The following is a 19,650-nucleotide window of genomic DNA, read 5'->3' as shown; positions in this document are numbered from 1 at the left end:
AGAGAATGGGTGTACTAGGACCTCCAGCCTCTGCAAATGAACTCCTGACATATGTCCCACTTTGTGCATCTGTCTTAGGTGGGTTCTGGGAAATTGAGCCTGGGTCCTTTGGCTATGCAGGCAAGTGCCTTAACCATCGCTCCAGCTCTTTTTTTTTTTTCTCTCTCTCTCTCTTTTTTGTTTGTTTTGTTTTGTTTTTTGAGGTCTCACTCTAGCTCAGGCTGATCTGGAATTTACTATGTAGTCTCAGACTGGCCTCAAACTCACTGCAATCCTTCTATCTCTGCTTCCTGAGTGCTGGGATTAAAGGCGTGCGCCACCACGCCCATCTGTCCGCCCCCCCCCCCCCCCTTTTGAGGTAGCGTCTTGTTCTAGCCCTTCCTGACCTGGAATTCACTATGTAGTCTCAGGCTAGCCTCAAACTCATGGCAATCCTACCTCTGTCTCTTGAGTGCTAGGAGTGAAGGCATGCACCACCACAGGAGGCTTTTAAAGAGGGATTAGAGTAAAGCCACAATTACGTGGAAGGTAGAATTTAGGAGCTTGGGCAGGGAGATTTAGGAGGAGCCCACATGTCATCTGTCATGTGCTTTTCCATGTAGGGAAGATAACAGGGCAAATGGTGAGGCTCAAGGAAAAATGAGAGTGCAGATATCAAAGCAGAGACCAGGAGATTCAGAGGAGAAATGAGTAATGAAGAGGGTTACACTCATGGTTACCCTGAATTTGAAGAAATTACAGAGGTAGCAGGCCTGGAGCTGGTGAGAACACCCACATGGTAGATCTGGAGATCACAGGAACATCATACAAGTGATCAAAGTGGGAAATTATTCCAAACTATACAACAGAGGCAAGCAGAAAAGTTCAGACCGAGAAACAATGCCATAGGGCTGGAGAGATGGCTTAGTGGTTAAGGTGTTTGCATGATAAGCCTGAAGGCCCATGTTCTTCTCCAGATCCCATGTAAGCCAGGCGCACAAGGTGACACATACGTGTCATACGTGTGCACAAGGTGGCATGCATATCTGGAGTTCTACTGCAGTGGCTGGAGGCCCTGGTGTACCAATTTTCTCTCTCTCTCTCGCTCTCTAATAAAAAAAGAAACAATGCTATAGACCAGGCATGGTGGTGTACATCTTTAATCCCAGGTAGAGGTAGGAAGACCCCCATGAGTTCAAGGTCACACTGAGACTACATAATGAATTCCAGGTCAGCCTGGGATAGAGTGAGAACCAGACTCAGGGGAAAAAAAAAAAAAAGCTATGTTCTCCCCCACCCCCTCAGCCTTGGGTGGGTGTAGAGGCCAGACTCACGTGTGTCTAAACAACACAAGGTAAAAGCCAGGGAGACAAGATTCAGGTGTGCAAGGGGAAGATCCTATTGGTTTGCAGGGTAGATCCCAGGGTCAGCCCACCTGGGCTGTTTATTTAGGTGGACTAGACGGTGGGCAGCAGGGGCTGCTAGAGACCAGTCTTGATCAGACATGAGTTTCATGTGTGTTCTTGTGCCAAGGCAAGGTGGCATGGGGGGTGGCATCTCCTGGTTCTCTTTGGGCCTCAATCTCTAACTGAAACTGCCTAAAAGAAGCTAGCTTTCTCCTATCCTCCTTCAATTCTTTGCCCACTGTGTTAAGAATAGATGTCAGGGTAGGAACAAGAAGGGAAGCCAGAGGGCCAGGGACATAATTTAGTCTAATTTAAAAAATTTATTTAGTTAGTTTTTTTGTTTTGTTTTTCAAGGTAGGCCCTCACTATAGCCCAGGCTGGCTGGCCTCAAACACAGTGATCCTCCTACCTCTGTCTCCTAAGTGCTGGGATTAAAAGTGTGCGCCACCACACCCTGCTTAGATTATTTGATTTATGTATTTGAGGTAGGGTTTCACTGTAGTCCAGGCTGACCTGGAATTCACTATGTAGTCTCAGGGTGACCTTGAACTCATGGTGATCCTCCTACCTCTGCTTTCCAAGTGCTGGGATTAAAGGTGTGCACCACCTCACTTGGTGTTAGTTTTATTTTATCTTAATTTTTCTTTTATTTATGAGAGACAGACTGACAATGAAGCAGAGAGAGAGAGAAAGAGAGGGAGAAAATGGGTTCGCCAGAGCCTCCTGCCATTGTAAACATATTCCCATTTTGTGCATCTGGCTCTACATGGGCACTAGGAAATCAAACCCGGGTTTTCAAGCTTGTGTAAGTAAGCACCTTAACTCGAAAAAAAAAATGTAGTAGTGAATTTAGCTAAGTCTTTCAGCATATTATAAAAATAAATTGCTAATCAGTCCAAAAAAGAAGCAGGATGAGTGGTTTTTGTTCATTTGTTTTTGAGGTAGGGTCTCACTCTAGTCCAGGATGACCTGGAATTTACTATGTAGTTTCAAGGTGGCCTCAAACTCACAGTGATCTTCCTACCTACCTTCGCCTCCCAAGTGCTGGGATTAAAGGCATGCATCTGAATTAGAGTGAGACCCTACCTCAAAAAAAAAAAAAAAAAAAAAAAAAAAGGTGGGATGACTTACTTCATGTGTTACTTGATTTGATTTGATTTTTTTTTTGGTTTTTCAAGATAGGGTTTCACTCTAGCCCAGACTGACCTGGAATTCCCTATGTAATCTCAGGTTGGCCTTGAACTCAAGGGGATCCTCCTACCAGCCTCCCAAGTGCTGGGATTAAAGGCGTGCGCCACCACACCCGGCTTGTATCACTTGATTTTTTTTTTTTAAATTTTTTTTTGTTCATTTTTTATTTATTTATTTGAGAGCGACAGACATAGAGAGAAAGACAGATAGAGGGAGAGAGAGAATGGGCGCGCCAGGGCTTCCAGCCACTGCAAACGAACTCCAGACGCGTGCGCCCTCTTGTGCATCTGGCTAACGTGGGACCTGGGGAACCGAGCCTTGAACCGGGGTCCTTAGGCTAAGCCATCTCTCCAGCCCTCACTTGATTTTTAAAGGCACCAGACCAAGATCACGGGGTAGGGAGCACAGATAGAAGCGAAGCTGTTGGAGAGTTGGATCTTGGGAGCCACTCCACCATTTAGAGATCCAGAAGATGCAGCCACAGGGTGGTCTATGGATGAGGGCCAGTGAAACAGGACAGTCAGAAGGGTGTGGTGGCCAGAAGTGAAGAGGGTGCCCCTGAGAGGCAAGGACAGGCACCTGTGCCAATCACTGCTAACTAGTGCTCAATGGATTTAGTAACGTGATGGTCACTTGCCAACTGTATCAAAGGCGGTTGTGGTGGGAAGCTCAGGATGAGCCTGGTTGGAGGCAGTACCAAACAGAAGAGGTGGAGACAGTGAGATAATTTGCCGTGCTTGTGATATAGAGGAGGAGAGAGATGGAGTGGTGCTGTGAGGAATGCAAGGAGTCTTGTCCGTCTTCTTGCCGTGCTCCTGCCCTAGCAGGCCATCACTCAACTCCGCCACAGCCTGAAAACCCAACAGAGGCTTGTTGAGCTCACAGTTCCGAACGCTGGGAGGTCAAAAGCTTGGTGCCTTCTTGTTCATAACATGGCAGAGTGTCCCATGGTCAAAGCAATGAGCTTGTCAGTCTTTCTTCCTCTTATAAAACTGCTATCTGTAGGACCTTATCTAGTTTAATAGTGTCCCAACATCCATGCTTCTCAACAACATGAATTTGGGGATTGAGTTGCTAACACTTGGACTTTCCACATTCAAGCCTGAGGAGCTTTTTTTTTTTTTTTTTTTTTCTGTCTTACTTGTTGTGAATGACACAAATTACTAATTCTGCGAGTAGATGAAAACAATCCAGTAGAAATGTTGATGGTATAAAAAAAGAGCAACGTAAGCCAGGTGTGGTGGCGCACGCCTTTCTTCCAGCACTCCGGAGGCAGAGGTAGGTGGACTGCAATGAGTTCAAGGCCACCCTGAGACTCCATAATGAATTCGAGGTCAGCCTGGAACAGGAAGAAGAACGTGGGCCAGGGAGCACAGAAGATCTACTACATGCAGAGATGTGAAGTATGGCCAAAAATCCGTGAAAGCGTTCTTCAACAGTCCTGGAGGAAAGGAAGGGTGGTGACTGGTAGATCCCATTGTGTATGTCCATGGGAAACTATTTTCTTGGTAAAACAGAAAGTAGCCGGGTGCCTTTAATCCGAGCACGTGAGAGGTAGAGAGAGGTAGGAGGATCATCGTGAGTTCAAGACCACCCTGAGACTACATAGTGAATTCCAGGTCAGCCTGAGCTACAATGAAACCCTACTTAGAAAAACCAAAATCAAAACAAACAAAAAAACTAAAACAGAAAGTTGAGGCAACGTGAAGTGGGAATTTATAGTTTGAAGTGTCAAGAGTACAGGAGAGCAGAAGGCGGAGTTAGGGAAACACGAGTGCTTAGTGGAGTTAGGAATTGAAATGCCCAGTAAAGCGTTTTGTAGGTCGACAGGAGCTCTGCCTTCGCTAGGGGGCGCGGAGGGATGTCCCCGGGTGCAGAGTCCCTGAGATCTTAGAGCGCAAGGTTCTCCAAGGAAGAAAGAACTAGAAAACAAACTTGCATTCTCCTCCCAGGCAGCAATGCCCAGTATTAAAACTATTAGCGCTGTGAGCAGGATTCGAACCTGCGCGGGGAGACCCCATTGGATTTCGAGTCCAACGCCTTAACCACTCGGCCATCACAGCCGCGTGCGGCCTCGGGCCTGCGCAGCTATAGCTGCCTGTCATTGCACCCGCCCCCTGCAGGTCAGCCCTCGCTTTCCCCGGGCGGCAGTGCGCGTGCGCTGCGCCTAGGCCGCCAAGTCCGGCCTTCTCTGGAGCAATAGGCTCTGTTGTCCAGCTGGCTTCCACGTTGCCCCGCTCGCGGAGCCAGTTCCCTCTCCCCCGGGTCACAACTACACCCAATCCAAGTCAAATCCTCCGTAACACTGGGGGTCAGTGAGATAAGATGCGTGCCTCTTTCTAGAAGTTGAGAGCGAGGTGTCTAGGCATCTGAATGCAGACTAAAACTGCAGGAAAGGAGGCCCAAAGAAGTTGGGTTTAGTAAGAAGAATCTATGAGTGCGATACAAATACGAAATACTTTCTTGGTAAGGGGGTAGGATGCACTCTTCTTGCAGCAATAATATACCCGTTCCTAGGCACCGCTGGGATTCGAACCCAGGATCTCCTGTTTACTAGACAGGCACTTTAACCAGCTAAGCCACGGCGCCGGTGGCCTGTGTTGGGTGCCTCAAGGTAGATCAGCAGTTACTGGGCAGCAGAAATTTGAGACTCAAGAAACGGACTTAGGTGATTCAACCCAAGGTACCCCTTTCCTTGGACTCAGAACCCCAAGAGACTGAGTTTCTGCTCCCTTCTCCAATACCTTCAGGAGCCAGCTCAACCAGGAACGTGGCCCTCACTCACCGGTGCCTTATCAACCTAAAACCGACCTGCTGAAGGGCCCTCCCTAGGGTGCTGACCATGAAGCTTAAAAAGCAACTGAGCCTTTAATCCCAGTACTCAGGAGGCAGAGGAGGGAGGGTCGCTGGGAGTTGGAGGCCACCCTGAGCCTACATAGTGAATTCCAGGTCAGCCTGAGCTAGAGTGAGACCCTACCTCAAACCTCACCTCCTCAAACATAAATAAAATAAGCCCTCTACTGCTTCAGGACGCTGCGGGGTTGACTAGCTGGCACTTGCCTCTCCACTGTCCCCACAGCTGGAGTTTGCCCAGGCCTTAGCCACAGCCTCTTGTGTGTCCCAGGACCAACCCAGCTAAGGTCGTGGTAAAGATGCCAGTGTTGTTGTTAGGTGTGAATTTCGTAGGCTCAGGAAGGCCCCTGACTGGCAGGAATGTAGAGAGAAGAGAAATGGGGTTCATAAGGGATATGGTAATGTCCACCCTCAATACACCCACACTGGCTGCCGAGCCACCCCTCCCTTACCCAAACTCCCAACTTCATTCCACAAAGTCCTGGTTCCTTTTTTTCCTTTTTGTATTAAAAAAAACAACAACAGACACAATATCAAAAACACAAATGCCACTGGCAGAGGGTAGAGCTGAGAACACCTGGGTCCCGCTTGAGGGGCAGCACCAGGGACTCCATGGTCCACCAACCTCCACCCTGGAGCAGCTAGGGGTTCAAACCCCTGGGTCCGCCTTAGGCCCCAGGCTCCCCTCCTCTCACCTTTGGAGGAGGTGAGTGAGCTGTCTACCCCAATAAATAAGTGCAGCCCGACCCTCAGACAGGGACTTGGGCTCGGCTGGGACTTTCTCCACCTCAGCAGCTGGTCCTCAGCCATCTCCAGAGGAGGAAGGACTCCTCACCAGGGTGGGAACTAACAATCGGCTGGACTGGGCTGAAACCTTCCACCCTCCGTTCCCTAAGAGGAGGCAGCCACAAATCTTAGGCTGGTGATGGGGAGCCTGTCCCCCTGGTGGGAGAAGCTGGGGCAGTTTCCTATTGGTTGGTCCGGCCACATCGGAGTTCTGAGAATCGCAAAGGTTTGAGCAGCAAGTCTCCGGGACTGGCACACATGGCCCCAAAATGTAGTCTAGCTGGTGCCATTTTCTGTGGCAGGTAAGGCTGGAATGCATGAGCCTTGTTCTTCTTCCTCCATGGCAGAGTCCTGAGAGCGTGAGACCTTGGCCCCAATTTGGATCTGGGTGTCCTCACCACCCTCACCACCACCTCCACCCTCCTCCATGGGCTCTAGACCCAGTCCATCCAGCTCTGAGAAGAGTGGGTCACCAGAGTGGCCAGGATCTTGGGCGCTGCTGCCGCAGTCCACACAGGCCTTCGAGGGAGAAAGGAGATATGAGTGAGCCAGGCAGGGTCCTCACTGCCATCTGCCAGCAGTTTCCTACTTCTAACCCAATGGCGATTCCCCCCAAATATCCTACACAAATGCACCAACTAACAAGGTTGGAAAGTGCTTTGTACCCTCTATGGAACTGTCACAGTGTGGTTAAATACGGTGCAAAAACTTGTGTGTGTTTTCTATATAATATAATCCAGCACCATATTTAGTAGAATTAGCATCCTTCAGAAGTAATGATCCAAGAACACTGAGATCAGCCTTTAGTCTACTATCCCTTGAACTTGAGTTCAACAGCCACCGCCTCAGTCTCTCCCTGGCCTCCCGGACTTCTCTCACCATCACATCAAGGGCCCGAGGCAGCTGGCCCTTCCGGACCCAGGAATGCACAGCACCCAGCTCCCGCCGCTGGTCCTCTGAGAACCGAGGCTGCTGCTTCTGCATGGCTCGGAGCCGCTCCCGGTCCTGCTTCAGCACAGAAGCCGTGTCCCTGCTCGAGGAGACAGAGGGAGCGGGAATGAGGGCCAGGTCCGACGGGGAGTCAGCATACCACAGTGAACCCAACGACACTGCCAACACCAACACTGGGAAACCTGCCCTCAGCCGGGGAGAACTGCCACAGGATCTCAAGGGGAAGAGTGTCCAGTGGAGACCTCCAGGTCAGTCAGCCCCAGAAAAGATAGCCCCAGTGAGCTGTGCGGTAAAGCTAGGCTGACCTCTACTATGCTAAAAGCAAGGAAAAAGGAGGCCTCTGACGCCGCTCACCTGGAGGGCACCTGGTAGGTCATCATGACGCGCTGATCAGCATTGGCCATGAGCAGCCAGATGGGATCCTGGAGCACGTACTTAATGACCTGGTCCCCAGGCTCAGCCCTGCCCTGAGCAGCCCCAGCTTCAGTTTCCGAAGAGTCGATGCTGCCAAAGTACTTGCTCGTGTGGCTGCTCTGACTGCTGCCTGTGAAGGGGCGAGGCACACCAATGGAGCCAGGATGACCAGCACCCCCAGCTCCAAGGGCCCCCCAAGCCTTACGAAGCTATGCCAAGGTAGGGTTTGGATTCCCAACTACCCTGGGAAGTGCTGGAGGGTGGGCACTCACGGGTGATGCTGGCTGAGGTGCTGCCCCCTTCATGGGAGCCTGAACCAGACCCCGAGCCCAAGCCGGAGCCTAGAGAGCCAGAGGCGGCCGAGCCTGAGCCGGAACGGGAGTCTTCTTGAAGCAACAGCTCCAGCAGGTCACTGGAGCCCGAAAGTGCGTCCTGATTAGAGGACTCAGTTACGTCCACCTGAAGCAGGCAGGGGTAGGGAAGGGTTAAGGGTTCAACATTTTCAGTTTCCCTTCAACTGCCTCTATTACTGGGGGGCCAGGGAAAGCACATTCAGTCTAAGAGGCCCTTGCTCCCCAACCCCTGACACAGGGCCAGGCAGACAGGAGGGCTGATGAGCAGGGACTTGATGCCAAGACCCTCTCCATGTCAGGGGCTCTTGGGAAGCAGTGGGGATTGTCTTCGCCACTTGTCACACAGCAGCTCTGTCCCTTCAAAGAGGAGGCAGTCTACTCCTGCTGTACTTCGAATTCAGCTAGGCTCTACCACCCACACGTCTCCAGGAGGCTGAGACAGCAGCCCAGAAGGTGGCAGCACCTGGCAGAGGGGCAGTGCCAAGGGCTGGGGCGAGTAGTCGGGGCGTTAGGAGATCGGTGCTCACCAGTCTGGCCTCTGGCTCAGCGGCTTCCTCACTGGGAGGCGGGGGCCCAGCACTGTTCCCGGGGCCCCCTGCAGCAGCACCCCCATCCGTGCGGGGGGGCTCCTCAAGCTGGAGCAGGTTGAGCTGGAGTGGGGAACTGCATCTTGAGTTGAACAGGGGTGAGTCTGCGCGGTGCAGGGGGCTGGGGGGCAGCGGGGGCAGGGATGGCGATGGGGAGTGAGGGGCAGGAGTGGGAGGCCCCTCCGCAGCAGCCTGGGGCACTCCATACGCATAGCTAGATGGGGTAGGGAACAGATAGTTCGGGAGCACCAAGGCCACCATTGGGGTCCCCAGGGGGGCAGGGAAAGTAGCTGGGGGCACAGGTGTGGGGGCAGGGGGAAGAGGCTGGGTGCCTCCTCGAGTGGGGAACACTGGGAGGGGGTATGGTTGGACCACCGCTGGGAAGGGGGTGGTGGCTGGTGGGGGAGGCCAGGGTCCAGAAGGAGGCACAGGTGCGGGGTGAGACACACAGCAGGGGCCCTCAGGCCGGGGGGCCTGGTGGTGGCGAGAACGCTTGGCTTTGGATCGGCAGTGGTGTCGACGGCCAGGCGGTGCGGGGCCATGGTGGCAGCCTGTGGGGAAAGACCAGGGTTAGCTAGGGCCTTAATCTGGGGGTTAGTAACCCTGCTGCCCCCACTGCCTTGACACGCTGACAGGAAGAGGTGGGCAAAGGCCCCAGAGAAGCTGGGGCATTGCGCCTGAGCAGGAGATGGGCGACGGGGACCCTTCAGGGAAGAATCACAGTAGCCAAGGGACAGGGGTTTATTGTGGAAGGAGCCAAGGTTACATGAAGGTTAAGACAGAAGACGCGGGCAGATGCGAGGAAGCAGCGGGGGTCCTTGGATGACGAGTGGGCAAGGCGGCATCAGTCCCTGCGCCGCAGCCGCTCAGCACGCCGGCCTTGCTCGGTGTCCCGCCAGGCGGGGCTGTGTTCTGCCTAGCTCACCATGGAGCGGAAGGCGGCAGGAGCGCCCAAGTCTGCGTCCTTAAGTCTTGTACTATCTACACAGGGCCTCTACCAGGCTCCAGGAGAAGCTGCTGCCTTCCGTCTGTCCTTGAAGCCCAGCCCCGATCAGAAGCGGCCCCAGTCTCTACGGATCTCCATGCAAGACTCTGTCTCCCATGGGCATACTTCTCACCCCGATCCCCAGGCGAGGCCTGAAGTGGCTTACCTGGAACAGTACTTTCATGCACCTGTCTCAGTGCCAGCCCCCAGGCCGCCCTTCTCTGGACGCACCCAGACCCCAGCCTAGCCAGGCTAGGACAGCAAGTAGTCTCCCCTTAGGCAGGGCCTCGTGGAGGCAGCACCAGCCTGTGTCTCAGAGCAGAAGCATCTCGCTCACTTCCACCCCACCACCTCCAGCAAGTGGCCCGTGGGCTAGCTGGGCAGAAGGCAGCTCAAGGAAGCTCCAGGTGGCTACCTCGCTCGCCAGGGCTTGAGGGAGTCGCAGAAGAGCTGTCAAGTCCACGCAGCCTGCCAAGGTCTCTGAAGCGGCTGAGGAAGGCTTGCTCTTCCTTCTGGGTATGCAGGGACAGCACAGCCTTCGTCAGACCCACTGGGCGATACGCATCTGGGGCGGGGTCAGGAGCTACCGCAGGGCTGGGGGCTGGGCTGGGGACCGGGCCAGGGGTTAAGCCAGGCAGGTCCTCCATCATGACGATGTCTGTAAAGGTAAGATGGGAGAAAGATCATGAGAACCACCTCGGCGGTCAGCACGTCCACACCACACCCTTTCTGCCCAACAGCCCAGCCAGCCCTAGATCTGTCCCATAGTCAAACTTGGACCCTTGTCTACCAGGCCACCTCCCTGCCAAGGGCTGGACTCCATGCAAAGCTGTCCTAGGAGGAAAGGAGGACACTCAGTCCTCAACGGTGGCCAAAAACCCTGCCAGAGACTTGATGGGATACCTCTCACAAGTCTTTTAGGGAAGCCAGTATCTTAACACATTTAAGGACCCTTTAAGAATCTTCAGTTTCCTTGCCTTAAACTCTCTATGGTCGGCATCTTAGGCCTAGACCACACTTACATCCCAGACTTTACACTTCAACTACCAATAAGCACACCAGAAGCAGAACGGCGAAGGCGCAAGCAATCAGGGTTGGCAGGGTGGACAGCCAGGAGACACGGGAGGCCCGAGCTCCGAGGAAAGCCCCGTTCTCTCCACCGGGGCAGGAAAGGTGGCAGGAGGGAAATCTAAATAAGGAACCAAGTGGGGCCAGCCACTGCCCCTTGCTCCACACCCATACCCGACTCCGGGGGCTTCTTGTCTCCCACATGGACGATGGTGGAGCTGAAGCTACACTGACTGGTGACAGACACCACGCTCTCCGCCTTATTGGCCAGAGTGAGCGGGCTGAGGGTGCCTCCCACCACTGGCTCCTTCGGAGGAGTGGGGCCCTCGCCAGACAGCACTGCCGGCGATGGATCTGTGCGGAGAGATGGCACCAGTTACCGCCTGTACCCCCTGGGAGGTCAGAAGAGGGGATCCCAGGAAGGACTCTGGAGGGACTGACTAGAGGAAAGAGATCAGGAGGCGGGCAGAAGGGCAGGGCCAAAGCGAAGTGGGGGCCTACCAGGCAGAAGTGTACACATCAGGGCTACCGGGCGGGGACAGGCAGTGGCCAGGCTGCTCTAGTTCTTTACCTTTCTTGGCCCCAACAGGGACAGGGCCTGTCCTCTGCCTGTCATCATCAGAGGCTGACGAGGCAGTGTAGGAAGAGGAGGAGGCACACTTTCGCTTGGCGGTGCCAGGAATATTGCAGCTCTCCAAGTACCTGGGGATGGTTGGAGGGCAGAGTATAAGGCAGACTGTGGGGTGGGGCAATGGCCGAGTCAAGGGAGAGGGTGCCTGGCTGGCCTCACCTGAGGATGCTGTCTAGGCAGTTGATCTGCTGGTAGGAGCAGCTGGAGACCTCTTTCCTCTCAGCGTCCTCAGGGGCCAAGACGAGTGGGGCGTGGCTGGAGGAAGGGCCCGCCCCCAGCTCTGGGTCTAGGGGTTGGCAGGGAAGGGCCTTGGCCTTGAGTGGGCCTATAGCTGGGGCAAGAAGAGCAAAAGGAACATGGTTGGGGGTGAGGTCCCAGGACTCTCAGGTCTTAGTCCTCACCCCTGCCCACAGCACCACCAACGCACCAGGGGGGCGGGGCCGGGCCGGAGGGCGCACCCGGGACTCGATGAAGAGCTGCTGTCCCTGGTGCTTCACCAGGTGCACGTCCTTGCAGATCTGCTGGAAAGTCACCTGGGGGACGAGGAAGCGTTGGTGTGGTCAGGGCCTGAGGCCAAGGGCACAATGAAACACGTTGCACTCGGTAGGCCTGGAGGTCATGATGGGAGCAGGGCAAGGAAAAGGGCAGGAGGCGAGGCGAGGCAAGGGACCAAAGCTCTGGGACTGGCAATGCTGGTCCCAGGAGGGAGGACGGGCAATGGAATGGGTACACGAGAAAGGGCCCCTCACTGGTGTGGGAGGCCCAGGCCCCTCAGCATCTCCCCCGTTGCTGTTGCTCGAAGACACAGGACTATGGAGAAAGCCTGGAGAAGTCACAGGGCCGACTCCGCAGAGCCCCGTGGGACTGGAGCTGTGCACAGGCTGCAGCAGGGAGAGAGAAGGTCAGTGTCCTCAGCCTGCTCCTCCCACTCCTTTACACCTCCCAGCCCTTCCCTCCACTCTCACCTGCAGCAGCAACCGATGGATCTGCTCTGAGAGCTCCTGGATATCAGAGTCCAAGGACAGGGCTGGACTGGGAGCCGGGGGTGTGAACACGTCCTCATTCAGGGGCACCCTGCGGGGAGGGGAGGGGAGGGTGAGCGCTGCCCTGTCCCCAACCCTGTGACCTCTCACGCTGCTCCACTCCCAGTGTCAGCTCAGCGACGCAGTCGACTTACGTGCGTACTTTATGGCGGCCCAAAACGAAGGCCACCTTGCGGCTCCAGGGGTGCACAAAGCCAGCCCAGCTGGTGTCCATGGTAACATACTCCCCATTACGGGCGCAGAAACGGATGGGGGAGTGATCAAAGGGCTGGCCGGCTAGCTGCAAGACTGGTGGAAAAGAAGTCAGGGTCAGTAGGAGGGCAAACGGAGTAGGGTACAGCGTGTCTAAGAGAACATGGCACCAAGGGACACCACCAAGGGCAGCTAAGAGCCCTGGGGACAGGCAGTGAGAGGGACGGATGGAGAGCACTCACTCTTCTTGTGGATGGCCAGCATCAGCGGTCGGTCTTCCGGATGCAGGAACAGGAGCACTGGGGCCCCCAGGAGATCCTGAGGCAGATAGCCCAACAGTGGGGCAGCCCTGCAACGGGAGGGGCGTCACTGTGGCCATGGCCTCGGCTCTGGCTGACCCTCTCGCCCCAGGCCCTGACCTCACCTTTCGTCCACATCCTGGAAGAGGCAGCTGGGTGTATGCCTTGTGGTGAAGATTCTCTTGTCAGGGGGGATCCGGGGAGCTGCAGCGCAGAACACGTGGCTTTTGGGGTGCCTCTACAATGGGCCAGTTCCTCGGCTCCCCCCGCCCTGCCTGGGGCAGAGCTGTGGCTGACAATCCTTGCCCTAGCTTAGCCCTGGACCACAGAGGCTCTCCGCTTTTTGGTGCCTCATAGCAGAAACGACACCGAAAATCATGACAGTATTCTTCGCCTTGTCCCAGCTCAGGGCTCCCACCCAACGCTACCTTCAAGTAGGGCCACAACCCTCATCCTTACACTTTCTCCTGTCCAAATCCGAAGGTCCAGCCTGGTGCCCCCTACACTCAATTCGACCCCTATCCCTGACTAAAGAAAGGGTGCCTTCCTCCTGTGCCCTGTGCCAAGTTCCTGGCCCACCCACCTTCATAACCCGAGTGGATACGCTCTGCGATGAGTAGACAACATGGCTGTGCAGGGGCCCCATCTGACACCCGGATCTTGGTCACATATGGGGTCAGGCGGAAGGGCTGGTACCGCGGTCCTGAGTCCCGGTCGGGACCTCCTCTGGCGAAGGAGAGGCGAGCATGAGCATTTGGAAGTTTCAGTGGAAACCTACCCACCCCCACCTCAACAAGACAGTACAACAAAGACAGAGGGAGGCGTAACACGGGGACGCCAGCCCTCCACCTACCTAATTCGGCAGAAGACAGATTTCTCCTGGGTGAAGTCCTTGGGGCCAGAACCTAGGGTCAGTGAGCACAGTGAGCACAGCCCCAGCCCCACTCCCGGCCCGAGCAGAGCCCCGCAGCTGAAAGTTGAGGCCAAGCTGCTCAGAGCAGCAGCTTCCAGGAGCTACCACTCCCCACGCGTATGTGGGTGCTTTACCTGCAGAGGCCCCAGTGCCCCAGGTGGGCAGACGAGATGGGGCAGTGGAACCATAGAAGATGCCCACATCCTGGGGAGCCAGAAGCTCTGAGAAGCGGGTGCCCCGAAATACATCCCGTTTGCACCGCAACAAGACCCCTGCCTGCTCCGAAATGTACACGATGCGGCCTGTCAGGAAGGAGACGGCCACCGAGAAGGTGTCCTGGGAGGAGGGAGAGCGAGAGGAGACTCAGAAGCTGTGGGAGTGGGGATTAAGGTCCGCTGGGACAGAGGGCCCAGTGTGCGGCCAACCTGGTTGCGAAGCGTGTACTCAGACGTGATGTGCTCCAGCTCTTCGAGGGTGTAGGTGGACATGTCCATGACGCAAGGCTCACCCTCCTCCAGGCTCCACTGCTGGTAGTACTCCTGGTTGGCTGTGACGAGAGGGTGTGCACACCTCACGCACTAAGTAGACACATCTTTACACTAAGGCCGTCCCCCAGCCCAGGAACACCACGCACCTTGCACCTGCTTGACACAGGCCAGCGCGTACTGGAGTGTAGCCAGGGTTCCGGAGCGGCCCTTCCCCCGACGCTCAGGTGGCAGTCGAAGTTTGAGCTCCCGAAGTGCTGTCATGAGCTCCTTCTGGGTCCTCGCCCGGGCTGACTGTTCACTGCTGCATGCCCCGCAGGGAAGGAAGGGGTACACGCGTTAGCCTGGAGACTGAGGTTCCAGGCGCAGCCCTCTCCCACAGCCCCTCACTCCACAGACCTGCAGCCACTGGTAGACGGGTTGTCCTGCTCAGAGCTGGCGCTCAGCAAGCTGTAGGCGATGGAACTGCTGGGTGGGGATGGGCTCTGAGAGTTTGTGCTAGGAAAGGAGCAAGGGCCCAAGGTGAGGCCCAGGTGGCGCCAGCGTGCTCTCCCCTAGCTCCCCTTCCTCACAAGACCCCGCCCTGACCCTGCAGCGCAAGCACCACACACCTTTTGCTGCTCTCAGTGGTCTCCAGCAGGGCAGAGTCCTTGCCATTGCCGGAGGAGGAGCTATGTGAGCTCCGCTGGGATGCGCCCCGAGACTCATGCCCATTGGACTCATTGCCGCTTGAGCCATTGCTGTTGGCATCAGTGTCATCAGCCAGGCTGGGGCCTGCGCAAGGCCGGTGCTGTGGGGGCCCAGGAGATGGGACTCCTCCAGGACAAAAGGATTCTGCGGGCCTGGGGTCCCCTCCCCCATCAGCCCCTTCTAGGGGGCCACTCATGTCTGGGCCATGTGGAGGACAGGAGGAGAAGAGGGAAGGCGAAGAGGCCACCACGGATGCACAAAGGGGCCTTGAGGCCTGGCTGAGGGAATGAGGTGGAACGTCTGTCTCTGAGGGTTGACAAACTCACAGTCAGCACCTGAAAAGGGGAGACCAAGAAGGGAGGCTTGGAGCTGGGCGTGGTGACACACGCCTTTAATCCCAGCAGAGAGAGGAGGATCGCTGTGAGTTCGAGGCCACCCTGACGCTACATAGTGAATTCCGGATCGTCCTGAGCTACAGTGAGACCTTACCTCGAAAAAACAAAATAAATAAAACAATAAAAATAAAAATAAAGGAGGAGGCATGGAACTAGCTGAGCAGTCAAGCCCACAGCTGCTTGCTTCACCCAGACCCTCCCTTACCTGCCCCAGGCCGCGGACACCTCCGCAGGCTATAGGAAGCCAAGGTCAAGTTATGCTGCTTATCCCCAGAGACGCTGCAAGTGTAACGGGGGCTCTGCTAGGCTTTCTGCCACATGCCCTGGAAGAGTGGGAGTGGCTGGACAGAGCCTCAGCACTGTGGCTGAGAGCTAAAGCTCAGAGAATGTTCTGCCTCCAGTCCCCGCACTGAGGGGGCTGAGGTGGTCACCATGAGTTCGAGGCCAGCCTGCGCTAGGGGCCCTACCTCGACACACACACACACACAAAAATACAAGCTCAGAAATTTCCCATCCCCGTTATTATTAGGTCCGAACTTGGCCTGGGACTCTTAAGAGCAGTGGGGAGCCGACTGCCTCCTATATTTAGGCTTCCGGGCTAATTTTATCCGGGGGCGGCACCACCCCCTCTGCACATGCGCGGCGACGTGCGCGATCCCCACCACGCGCTTCCGCCGCCGCCGTCGTCAGGGAAACCGACGTCAGCCGCTGAGCTCAGCGGTTGCTGGAGGGACCACTGAGGGGCGGGAGCGACCCCTCCCCCCACCTCCCCCGCGGAAGTGGGGGAAACGACCCCCCACTTCCCACCCAGGCCGGCACGGCCGGGGTCACCCATCCTAACTTGTGCCCTGAGCTCGGCCGGTCCTTAAGACAGACAGACAGACCGACAGACTACAGGGATTCCGGGGGAGGGGGCCTGGTCCAAGCGCCCCGGGATCCTAGCTCCCCCGCCTGGAGCCGCGTCTTTGGGATCCAGACGACACAGCGCCTTTCGGCGGCCCCAGCCCGCCTCCCGGCCGCGGAAGGCCGAAGCCACCAGCGCAGGCCACCCGCGGGGACCTGGGCACCCTGCTCCGTGCCCACTTTCCTTCCTTGCACCCCCCGCCGCGCCGCGCGTCCCAGGCTCCAGGCGGGGAACGCACCCCACACCCCCAGCATAGTTTTGCTCCACTCCTCGCCTAGCCACACCCCCATCCCGAGCGTCTTCCAAGCGCCAGGAGAAGAGGGAAGGCTGCGGCCAACAGCAGGAACTAGCGCCGGGAACGGGATGTTCCAGCCCGGAGCGGGCTGACATCACGGCCGGCGCCGAGCCAGGGATCCGAGGCTAGGAGGGCGGGAAGCGCTGGGAGCTTCAAGGGGGTCCTTGGGTGCAAAAGGTGGGGGGGATGGTGGTGGCAAATCCGAGGACCCTTGAGTAACGAGGAGGAGTTGGGGCGTGCTCGCTAAGGGTCGGTTGTGGGGCCGGGATCCACGATCTGAGCTGGAGACGGGGCGAGCGAGGAGTGCGGGGACGCGGTGACGGATTGAAGGGACTACCTGGGTAGCTTCCCCGGGGCCGGTGAGGGGGTGGACCGCGGAGCAGGAACGCGGGGTGTTATTGTGCTGTCTGAGCGCCTAGGCTGAAAGTGACCCTCCCTCCCCCCAACCACCAAAATACAAGCGCCTAGGCTGAAAGTGATCGAGGACGGACACTGGCCCCGGGGTGACCGCGGGGAGCCCTACCTGGCCGTGCGCTCGAGCGTCTCCAGCCTCCGCCTGCCCGCCCGCTGCCGTTTCAGCCCGCAACCGAGTAGAAGCTCGGCGAGGCGGGGAGGCGGGTTGCATAATGCCAGGCACTGCCCCTCATTGGCCTTCTGCCCGCAGCGCCGCAGGCCCCGCCCCCGATTGGCTGGGGAATCTCTCCCCGGCGCCTGATTGGCTACTGGCTCCCACTGAGGTCAGGGCTGTGTCACACACACGGGCGCACGTGGACCTGGGTGCTGGCGCTGGACTGAAGGGCCTCGGGCAGCGCTCAGCCAATGGGCGTCGGCAGCCTCGCACAGCGAATAAAGAAAGGGAAGTGAGGGGAGGGGAAGAGGGGCCCTCTTCAGATAAAACGCCGGGGCCACAGTGATGCCCAAGATAGGCCACTTCCTGAGCTGACCAGCCTTGCAGAAAACAACGGCCGTCCCGTAGACCCTGGAACTGGAACAAGCTGCGGGAGATAAATAACTGGGATACCGTGCGAGAAAAGAGACACACAGAAACCTAGCTTGGCATTTTTTGGGGTGCTCCTCAGCCTTGTCTTCATTACGAACCCAACCCCTTCCTGTCGCACCGCAGACCCTGGGAGGAGAGCAATTGAGGGTGCACGTGTGATTAAGGACCGAGTGGGTGTTGGGAGGAGGCAGACAATGGAAGGGGCAGTGAGAGCCAATGGAGACCGTGAAGGGGGGACAATGGCAGGGGCTTAGATGGCCAATCAGAGAAAAGGTCTCGATGCAGCCTACTTGGTGATTAGTGCCGCTTCTCTCCAGAGGATGCAGCCACCCACATCCACGGCTGCCCCCAAAGTGGTGGCCAAGCAGGCCAGGGCTACCCAGTGGGCAGCAGGGAGGATGGCTTAAGGACCTGGAGAGATGCGATGGCAAGGGCTTCGTATCTCCACTGCTTGGGGTGGGGGGAGGCGAGGAGGAGACACAAGATTTGGGGACCCCGCAGCAACTTCATCCGTCTCATTTCCCGTACTCTTGGTACAGCACCAGATAGCTGGCAGGTCATTAATAAGCATGGCTCTGTTTCTAGCAAGCGTAGGTCGGGGAGAGGGGATTTCAGAAGTGAAGAGGGAGATACAAATTATAATTGTTTAAAACAGCGGAGCGCTGAGTCCTAAAAGGAGCAGGGGCTGGTTTGGAGGGGCAAAATGCCAGTTTGACGTGTAGACGTGACCCAGCTTCCCCGTCCAGGGCTCTGAAGAGTGGTCCCTGGAAACGTGGGTTGCCAGTGAGGAGGCCGCCACGCACCTGCTGACATAATCAGCGGTAAGTGCACGCCCCTCGCCGTCACGTGGCCTAAGCTTTCCTCAACAATGATGTTTCCCTTAGGCAAGGTGAAGGGTAGGGCTCGGTGGAAAAGCTGGGACGCCGAGGTGTGGTAATCCAGAAAAACCAAAACAGGAAAACAGACAAGATCACGAAGCCTAGATTCTCGGCCTCCTTCCTCTCCGTGGGTGCGATTCCGCTGCTCCCTCACCCTGTGATCCTGTTCTTGTCTTCAGAGCTTTTTTTCCTCTGGAAACAAGTTTTCTCCCTCCCAAGCTCTCCTGGAGGGTTTAGGTGTGATTCCCGTGGCCCAGGCAGGCAGAGCTGCACACCGTGGCTCGCACACCTCCATTTCCATCTCCGTCTTTTGCGCGGCCTAAAGGGCTGCGAGTTGCGCCCGGAGTGATGGGTGCCCATTTAGTCCCCAGCGCTCACCACTGAGGGTAGGTGGGTGCAAGGCCCGCCTGGGGGGCGACGGGGTGAGCTCCAGGTCACCTGGGGCTAGACCCCTCGCCTCCCACAAATAAATAAATAAGTAAGTAAATAAATAATTGGTTCCAGCGCTTCGGCAAGCAAGCAGCCAGCTGCTCCCAAGGCCCCGGCGCTCTGCCGGGGCTCACGATCCCCACAGTAACCGGGCTCCGCTGCCGTCAATGGAGCCGAGGGGGCGGGCGGCCGCGGTGACGTCAAAGCGGAGGCCGGGCGGGGCGGGCCGCCGGGGAATGTGGGGCAGGGAGGCGGCGAGGCAGCGGTTTGGGAGGCGGCCAGCCCCGGAGGGCGGCGGCCGGCGCACCAGGGAACATCGTGTACTTTTGGCGGGTGGCCCAGGACATGCACTCAGCCTTGGCGCCTCCCCCAAGCCCCACGCCAGCCCGTTCTGTCCCAAAGCCAGGGATTCCTGGAGAGAGGGTTAGGAGGCAGGGGGTCCTCCCCCTGCACCCAACCCCCCCACGCCTGGCATGTGCCAGCCCTGCGCCTGCTTCTTCCAGGGCCCCCTGGCATCTCCCCGTCTCCCAAAACGTACACAGCTGCGGCCCGGCCCGGAGAGCCAGGGCGGATAAACTGGAGGCCCGGGTTCGGCGAGACCACGCACGCGCCTTTGCTCCTCCCACAGGCTTCCTTCCTTCCCGGGAGGAATTTCTTGTTACTATGACAACGCGGGCGGGCGGGGGGAGCGACCGGGAGGAGGACCTCAAACTGGGACAGAGCAAGTACTCCGGGTCCCGAAGAAGGATACAGGGGAGGAACGAGGGAATTTGGGCTGGAGCCTGAAGAAATATCAGGAAGAGGGGAAATGGGAACTCATCAAAATTTGCAGAAAACAGCCGGGCGGCGCACACCTCGAATCCCTTGAGGCCGAGGTTGGAGGATCACCGTGAGTTCGAGGCCACCCTGAGACTACACAGCGA

General features: G+C 57.0%; 1 protein-coding gene and 2 non-coding genes across 5 annotated transcripts; all 3 read right to left on the bottom strand.

Moving 5' to 3' along the window:
* Nucleotides 1–4,557: 4,557 nt before the first annotated feature.
* On the bottom strand, nucleotides 4,558–4,639 carry Trnas-cga. Its single transcript has one exon. It is a non-coding gene; the product is annotated as a tRNA-Ser (tRNA).
* Nucleotides 4,640–5,091: 452 nt separating this feature from the next.
* On the bottom strand, nucleotides 5,092–5,165 carry Trnat-agu. Its single transcript has one exon. It is a non-coding gene; the product is annotated as a tRNA-Thr (tRNA).
* Nucleotides 5,166–5,933: 768 nt separating this feature from the next.
* On the bottom strand, nucleotides 5,934–17,105 carry Per1 (period circadian regulator 1). Of its 3 annotated transcripts, none has more exons than XM_004669199.2 (23): nucleotides 16,944–17,101; nucleotides 14,748–15,161; nucleotides 14,536–14,634; nucleotides 14,286–14,440; nucleotides 14,077–14,198; nucleotides 13,786–13,987; nucleotides 13,592–13,643; nucleotides 13,322–13,464; nucleotides 12,864–12,942; nucleotides 12,682–12,788; nucleotides 12,382–12,535; nucleotides 12,170–12,278; nucleotides 11,954–12,085; nucleotides 11,632–11,737; nucleotides 11,364–11,535; nucleotides 11,145–11,275; nucleotides 10,748–10,927; nucleotides 9,921–10,163; nucleotides 8,461–9,071; nucleotides 7,853–8,039; nucleotides 7,521–7,710; nucleotides 7,095–7,245; nucleotides 5,934–6,734 (listed from the first exon to the last, which is right to left on the bottom strand). In XM_004669199.2, the coding sequence occupies exons 2-23, from the start codon at nucleotides 15,020–15,022 to the stop codon at nucleotides 6,492–6,494; spliced, it is 3,843 nt and encodes a 1,280-aa protein (XP_004669256.2). In that variant the 5' UTR covers nucleotides 15,023–15,161; nucleotides 16,944–17,101; the 3' UTR covers nucleotides 5,934–6,491. The 3 variants fall into 3 exon arrangements, with proteins under 3 accessions (XP_004669256.2, XP_044986900.1, XP_044986901.1); XM_045130965.1 differs by lacking the exon at nucleotides 16,944–17,101 and adding an exon at nucleotides 15,427–15,794; XM_045130966.1 differs by lacking the exon at nucleotides 10,748–10,927 and having other exon boundaries at nucleotides 16,944–17,105.
* Between the last annotated feature and the right edge of the window lie 2,545 nt (nucleotides 17,106–19,650).

This window comes from Jaculus jaculus, chromosome 12 (assembly GCF_020740685.1).
Source record: "Jaculus jaculus isolate mJacJac1 chromosome 12, mJacJac1.mat.Y.cur, whole genome shotgun sequence".
Taxonomy (NCBI): Eukaryota; Metazoa; Chordata; class Mammalia; order Rodentia; family Dipodidae; genus Jaculus; species Jaculus jaculus.
This window is presented reverse-complemented; position numbering and strand designations above follow the sequence as displayed.

Coding starts and splice junctions, on each gene's coding strand:
- Per1 (XM_004669199.2), bottom strand. CDS start 15,022: ATGAGTGGCCCCCTAGAAGGGGCTGATGGGGGAGGGGACCCCAGGCCC. Junction 14,199..14,285: donor CTGTGTCAAGCAGGTGCAAG/GTGCGTGGTGTT, acceptor CTCTCGTCACAG/CCAACCAGGAGTACTACCAG. Junction 13,465..13,591: donor TCTGTCTTCTGCCGAATTAG/GTAGGTGGAGGG, acceptor CTCCTTCGCCAG/AGGAGGTCCCGACCGGGACT.